The sequence below is a fragment of the Benincasa hispida genome, chromosome 3 (genome assembly GCF_027475165.1).
Source record: "Benincasa hispida cultivar pf3 chromosome 3, pf3_genome.v1.1, whole genome shotgun sequence".
NCBI classification, from domain to species: Eukaryota; Viridiplantae; Streptophyta; class Magnoliopsida; order Cucurbitales; family Cucurbitaceae; genus Benincasa; species Benincasa hispida.
In genome coordinates this window covers 11,553,246-11,561,111 of record NC_143480.1, presented here as the reverse complement: position 1 = coordinate 11,561,111, position 7,866 = coordinate 11,553,246, and the positions used below count along the sequence as shown (strand labels likewise).

At 30.1% G+C, this 7,866-nt stretch overlaps 1 protein-coding gene across 1 annotated transcript; it reads right to left on the bottom strand.

Annotated features, from left to right (window-relative positions):
* Window positions 1–3,439: 3,439 nt before the first annotated feature.
* LOC120074434 (sugar carrier protein C-like) lies at window positions 3,440–7,093 on the bottom strand. The gene is made up of 4 exons (XM_039027552.2): window positions 6,646–7,093; window positions 6,249–6,571; window positions 4,230–4,859; window positions 3,440–4,136 (listed from the first exon to the last, which is right to left on the bottom strand). The coding sequence occupies exons 1-4, from the start codon at window positions 6,779–6,781 to the stop codon at window positions 3,651–3,653; spliced, it is 1,575 nt and encodes a 524-aa protein (XP_038883480.1). The 5' UTR covers window positions 6,782–7,093; the 3' UTR covers window positions 3,440–3,650.
* Between the last annotated feature and the right edge of the window lie 773 nt (window positions 7,094–7,866).

Below are 7,866 nucleotides of genomic sequence, written 5' to 3'. Positions count from 1 at the left end.
TTTTTAAAAGTTGCCTTCAAATGTTTATCCTAAACTAACTAGTTTTATAAACACATTTTTTCAATTTTGATTAGTTGCCTGACATTTGAATTCTTTCTAAAGTAATTTATTTTTAAATTAAACATTTAAAAAAGAAATTTCAAACACATCCTAAATTGATTAAAATTTAAGGTTTAAATAAATATAATTCTTTTGATAATATAAATTAATTTTTTTTCCTGAAATTTATCAAAGAAACTAAAGTAAAATAAGCATGTTCATTCTTCATTTGCAATTGAATCAATGTGAAGTTGTGAGTTAATTTTGTGAGTTCGAAAGTGCAGGTGGGATGGCTGAGGCAGAAGCAGGCTTGGAGTTGCAATGCAACAAAGTTTATGGAGTAAAAAATGGAGACACTTGCTTTGATCTTGCTCATACATTCAAGCTCTCCACTCAACACTTCAATTTTATCAATCCAAATCTTAATTGCTCTGCTCTCTTTATTGGCCAATGGCTCTGTCTCGATGCCTTCCTTACCATTCCTTAGCTTATCATCACCTTCTTTCGAATAACTTTTTAAGTGTTTAAAAAAGTCGTTTCAAACGGATCTCTATCCGCTTAATAAATCCATATCTCTTGTTCTTAATGATTATCTTTTCACTGTGGCTTTTTATACCTTTAATTTTGCATGGGGAGTATTTGATACCACAACTTTTTTTTTTTTACCTTTTTAACGTCTTCAAGAGAGTTGAATTATTGCACTTATCCAAAATTACGTATCGAAATTTTGAGTCAATTCTCATCTTCGAGCACAAAGACGTGAATCTCTTAAACAACACTTTATTTTCCTTATGAAGACCAATTTTGGGTTATCCATTCAACCAAAACTAAAATGACTTTCATTTGGATAACTATTTAGTTAAATTTGTCTTTTTTAGAAAAAAAAAAACCATGAATACTTAGTCAAATTCCATCAACAAAAACACTTTTTTAAAAATTATTTTATTTTACAAAATTCGATTTGGATTATGAAACATCTCTAGATTGAATTGGAAGCATATCTATAGGATTAGTTTTTTTTTTAATTATTTTTTCGTGTAATGGATTAATTTCTTGTAAAAAAGTTTACGACAAAGATGTGTTATTTTTTTAAACCTTTTTCGTATTGAACATGAGAATATATTCTTTCTTTTCTAACAATAATCATTGTATAAAATTTTGAGATTTGGAGAGTAAGATTGATGACTAAGATCATATGTAATATTGGATGGAGTGGAATATGATTCTCGAACAAAATATTAATTTAGAGAAGAAAAGTTAAGAAAGTGAAAGAAAATTAAAATGAAACAATGAAATTAGAAAAATAGAATGAAACTTATCCAAATTAAAATAGGGATATGATGATGATCGTATTATGTTCATAGAAACACCGTGAAGAAGTTAAATTGAGCATCTTTTTTCCTTTTTGGTTGGTTGGGAAAAAGGGTCTTTTTGCAAAAAGAAAAATATTTTGGAAGGCTTCTTTTTTCTGCATACATCCTTCTTTTCTCTTCTATTTCTCTTTTTCACCCTTGAGGGTAAATCTCTTGCAATCTTTTCTTTCAACAAATTACAAAAAGGTAAATAAAAGGTTCATATTGTTCCACAATAAATAAATTTAAAAAAAAAAAAAACAAAACTTGATTATATTCTCCACTTGCACATAAAATTTATTCAGATTTCACTGACACAGATTGTGTGTGTGTGTTTAGATGCCTCTTCTTTATTCATTATTCCCGTGAATAAAATTAATACAAATCTTCATTTACGTATAAACCCTATCATCTATATTACTTCTAAACTTTTCTATCAAATATGTCACCATGTTCTTGCTACATTTTTCAATTGTCTTTATATACATATATTAATTATGATCATTGTAGTTTCTTCTCTTTTTAGTAATTGTGTGAGTAAGATGAATAAGTTTCTCTTTTTTTGGGTTTTTTAAATGAACCGAAACATTTGAATATTTGACTTTTTGGTGGAAGATATTCAGTTAAGATATAAAAAAAAATTTGTTTAAAATACACTTTGAGAGTATTTTAAAAGCTATTTTTTGTTGTCATCAAACACTTTAATTTTTTTTTCTTTTCAAAATTAAACACTTGAAAGTTAAACCAACCACACTTTATAATTGGTTGAATGAGTTTTATGGTAGAGTTGACTAATGTTTTGAATTAAATAGCAATGACTAAGTTTCTATATGTTTTACCACTGCTATATTGCTCCCTGTCATCGTTAATGAGGATGTTATGGAGTAGCTGGTCTTGGGTCTAGACAATCTTTATTTTAAAAAAGAAAAATTTAAAAACCCATTGAACAGTGATTTGAAATAAAAATTTAAAAATATTGAGAACATGTTGAAAATTTTAAGTTAATTAGAAGTTTGCGTTATGAAAATTTTCAAGTTTTTATCTATTAAATTTCTAAAATTTAAATTTTCATTTTTATTGTGGTAAGCACGTGTTTGAAGTTTTTAATTTTATATCTAATATATTTGAGGCATAATCATTTCTTCAAAACTAAATAATTAATTTAAAATTGAATCTTATGTCTAAAAGTAGTATATAAGTGAATTTTAGCCAATTCGAGCTTAGTTTAACAGTAATTAGGATGTACTACCACCCTTGAGGTAAGAGGTTGGATCCCTTATCTCTATAATTGTTGAACTAATAAAAGGTTCGTGAATTTCAAAAAATGTTAAATAGGTCAAGGATTTGTTATACAGCAGATTAAAAATTTAGGAAGAAGTTAATACAAAATTAAAACTTTAAAGGCGTATTAGAAGATTTTTAAAATTTGATTAAAACTTTATTAAACTTAATTTCGGTCACAATTCAAAAAGTGCATATATATCTTCAATAATATATTGGTAAATATTGTTTACATGCAATGAATATTTAACGGAATATTAATCTTTCTAAAGTAAAAGGACTTCCAAATCACTAACATATAAACATGTGTTGTAACCAGTAAGAGAATATTAATTGAAAATTGTACTTAAAATGAGAAATATGATAATGTACAACAAGACATGACATAGCACTGATGTGTATCAAATTTTATCTAAATTTAGATTAGCTTTACCGTAAACGATTCCATATGGTATAAAAATAGGTAAAGTATTTGGTAAAAAAAATGAAAAAAAGAGAGAAATTTATTCTAACAATCTTCAACTCTTTTAGAATCAAAATGATGGCACCATTGAAAACATAAGACTTAAAAGAAACTTAAATTTCTTATAAGTAACAAAATATTCATGTCGAGATTGGCACACACGCTAAGAATATAATTTTCTCCCATTTTTCAAACCATATGTGATTTATTCAAGGTTATAAAAAGAAAAGTTGATGAAGCTTGTTTGAGACATAGTTTCTTTTAATTTCCAAAGCAAATATAAAAAGGCAAAAGGAAACCTATGGAAGTGAATAATCTTTTTTGTTTATTGTAGAACATATTCTCTTCTCAATATATACCAATAAGAGAATGAGAGGTATACATAACTAATACACCTTTTCAAACAAAAAAAAAAATGTAACCAAACTTATGTCAATATCAATGACCCTAAAGTCTAAATTACACTACATTTCAAACATTTGACACAAAAAAACGTAACAAAAACAGAGATTTTATTAAAATGTCTTGATGACTTGATCATGTCCTCCTTTCCCCATCTCTAAGGCTCCAATATGGAAGTCGTTATTCGTTACATATCGTGACCAATACCAATGTGTCTTCCACACTTTACCCATTTCTTCGATTGGAATACCCTTTGTTTCTGGCAAGAAGAAATAGATGAATACTGTCATCACACACACCCAAAATCCAAAGAAAATGAAAAGACCGAACTTCATGTGGCACAACATCATCAAGAAGACTTGTGCGATCGCGAATGTGAATATCATGTTTACAGATACATTGATACTTTGAGCAGCTGATCGAATTTCCAACGGAAAAATTTCACTTGGAACTAACCATCCCATAGGTCCCCAGGACCATGCGAAACCAGCCACGTAAATACATATGAATAGTACCACTACAACTGCATACCACTGTGGCAAATTCTCTGCTATTCCACTGACTCCAAATTTAGCTCCAATTGCCGCCGTTACCACCGCCTTTAAAATTCAAATTCAATATATAATTAGATTTACCACAACCAGTTAACTTAAACTTTAAAAACAAGAAAAAATATGTGTATATATATATACCTGACATATCAACATTTGAATGCCACCCTCAATGAAAAGAAACCTTCGACCCCATTTATCGACGCCGTAAATCGAAACGATTGTAGCAGCTACATTAACAGAGCCAGTGATTACAGCAGACATTAACGATGCATCGGATTTGAAACCGATGGTGTTGAACAAGACGGGAGCATAGAACATGATGACATTGATGCCGGAAACTTGTTGGAAGAAAGGAATTAATACAGCCATTGTGAGCTGGGGTCTGTATTTCCTCTGTAGCAAATTTGTCCATGGATGTTCTACTTGTTTAGAGGCTTCACTAGCTGCAACTAAATCTTGAAATTCTTCTTCTACATCTTCAACTCCACGGACTCTTTTTAGTTTCTTTTTTGCTTCATCGATCTGGCCTCTTTCGATCATTGAATTTGGGGTATCTGGAAGAACTAATGATCCAATGGTGATTATTAAGGCTGGAACCATGGCTCCGCCCAAGCTCAACCGCCATCCCCAACCACCCTTTATTTTTGCGAAGAAGTAATTCAAAACATTCGCTATTAGAATCCCCACTGTCACTGACAGTTGGAACCCAATGTTCAAAGCTCCTCTGAATTTGTATGGAGCCATTTCCGACAAATATAGTGGCACCGACTGTAATTATACAACCACATTAATGTCAGTAAATCTCATTTTATTTATTTTTAAATATGTTGATGTGACACACAATAAGTGGAGGGAGTTATAATACTAAAAAAAATTTCTTCAAATAATTTAACCACACAATAGTTTATCATTTGACAAACTTTGGTTAGACAACTAAGTGTGTTGCAATTTATGTCTTTCATAAAAATATATATGATATAATAAAAGATGTCTTTATTGATTTGTTGGCAAATGTTGTCCTCATTAGTAAGAAACAAGAAGATGAAGAGAGGACAATAACATCATTTTTTGAAGACCCAACTCTACTTTTTAGAGTTGTCTTGAATATTTGAGATACATCCATTTCTATTTCCTATTTCATCACTCACACAAAAAAAAAATGAATTAAAATATTTTTAAAAAAATAAAAATAATTTTCACATGAAAAATTATGATTGGACAACTTAGTAAAATGCACAAAGATAGTTGATCTTCGAGATGTATTTAAGTATTTTTAATCATATAAAAAAATATATTATTAATCAATTAAGGGGAAGAAGGTAAATGTACCAAAAAGAGTTGAAAATGATATTTAAAATAATTAAAGTGTGATTTAATGAAGGTCAATAATTTTTTTGGTTGGCCATGTTCAATGTCTAAGGATCAACAAAGCAACAAAAAATAGATCTTTCATATTGTCAAAAAGGTTCCTACCAACAACAAATTATTCTTTTTCACTCCAACTTTTTGTTTTTCCCACAAACTAAACAAAGCTTGGAATCATAAAAGAAACTAAATTTATTGTTTAAAAAAAAAAGAACAGAAATGAAAAAAAATATATAGAGAGAGGAAAAAGAAAAGGTAGTGGTAGGAGAAGACAGAAGCTCATATCTGAATCCGAAATAACTCTCCAACAAAAAAGGACATATTTGTCATTTTCTTAGAAGTTGTCATGTCCATTACTTCTTGAGATACCATTACTATCCCTCCCTCGCCAGTGTATTTTTTATTTAAAAAGAAAATATCAAAGCCATAGCCAGCCAAGCAAACCGGATAATAGAAATTAAAATAATCCTCAAAGTAACGAAAAAAATAGAAAATTGTATTCTTCTAAAACTATATAACAATAAAACCATACACGAAATGGAAAATCTATAATAGAAAGAAAATATAATTATTTAATTTCACGATAACTCAACCGACTAAAATACATATAGATTAGAAAGTCATATTTTATATGTTGATGTATTTTATAAAATAGTTACATGCAACTTTTAGTTTATACATGATTTATGATCCTACTATTCTCAAAGGTTAGAATTTTCTATCTCACACCTTTATTTAATATGGTTAACCTAAGAATTATTATTGTTGTTATTGAGAGGAAGATGAGGGTACCTGATTTGTAAATCCAATACCAAAACCAAGTAAAACTCGACCAAGAATGAGCATCCAAACGGCTTTAGCAAAGGCATTAATGATGGCACCACTACAGAACAACACGCCACCGAAGAGCATCGATAGCCTCCGACCAAACTTACGTGTCACCGTCGAGGCCACAAGTGAGGCAACCAGTGCCGCTAAGTACAACGACGACGTGAACATCGTCAAAGTTGGACTATCATATTTACAATATTGGTTTTTGGTTGTCATCAAATTCTTTTTCCGATATACTTCTGGAAAAAACTTCTCCAGAAATGAGTCCATGGATGTCACACCACCTTGATTAATATTACTCAAATCAATAACCCACTTTCAAATTCTAAAACATAGCTCAATAGTTAAGAGAACTGACCTGAAATTCCAATATCATAGCCGAAGATCAAGCCACCCATAGCAGCAACAATGCACGATACCATAACGAATGGAGTAAGATTTCCAGGATACTCCTTTTTCCCATCGCCAGGGGCGATTGCAGCCACAGCAGGCATTTTCACGAACAAAGTTAAAACAATGCAGAAGAAAATAAATAAAATAAAATAATGATAAACCACTTAGAGAAACCAAGAGGAAGATAAAGAGCAAGAGGCAAAAGATGGAGGGATAGAAGGGCATGGCTGTCATATTTATAGTGAAAATCACAAGCTAGTTTATTTTTTATTTTTTATTTTTTTTAAAAAAATTTTAAATACAAATATTAATTAGTTGTGTTAAAGGAAATCCCATAATAATTACTAATTCGATGAAAAATATTTGGGGTTATCTTTTTATGAAAGTATTCGTGGCCCTATCCACCGTTGATGGCTCTGCTTGAACAGAACTGTGACAAATCAGACGGCTTCCATTTAAAAACTTCATCATTAATGCTTACAAGATAATTCGTCGGTGGCGGTGGGCCCCAGCTAAACATCCACCTTGGATTATGCAGCGAAACTAAGTATTGGAATATTTTTTTTTCAATTTTTTGACGTTGCTGACTCAGCTAATTTATTACTTTATAATTCTTTTTTTTTTTTGTTTTCCGAAGGTTCTTTACAGTTTTCTTTTGTTGGGTGGCCTTATCAGTGTTTGGATAACGTCGTATTAAAGATGCAACGACGTCGTAAAGGAAAATGGAAAAAAGTTGGAAGGCATGTGATACTGATACGTGGTAATGGAGTACCCATATCCCGTAAATACGGTGATTTGGGACGTCGGAGATTAGGATTGACATTTCAATGTAATTAAGAGGTCAAATGCTGGGTATTTTGGGTATTTCAACAAAAAATTTTATCCAGATCGTCTCGGAAAATGATATATATATATAGTAATATTTGAGTGCATCTTGCATATATATTTTTGTACGTTTTATTTCAATCACTCTAACACATAATAATAATAATAATAAAAAGAAATTTGTCACATGTAGAAATATAATTAGATAATTGATGAGATTCACAAATATAAACATAATAGACTATCGTTGAACTTTAATTGACCATTAATATAATAACAATTGCTAGTAATTAGAGGATTGCTAACTTCTTAAATGAGTTTCTACATTCTTTTGTTAGTATCATCAATATATTTATTTTCC

Excerpts from the sequence above, each read along its gene's own strand:
- LOC120074434 (XM_039027552.2), bottom strand. The coding sequence starts at position 6,781 with ATGCCTGCTGTGGCTGCAATCGCCCCTGGCGATGGGAAAAAGGAGTAT. Across the intron at positions 4,860-6,248 it reads GTATTGGATTTACAAATCAG|TCGGTGCCACTATATTTGTC; the intron begins GTACCCTCATCT and ends GTATAATTACAG. Across the intron at positions 4,137-4,229 it reads TTCAAATGTTGATATGTCAG|GCGGTGGTAACGGCGGCAAT; the intron begins GTATATATATAT and ends TGAATTTTAAAG.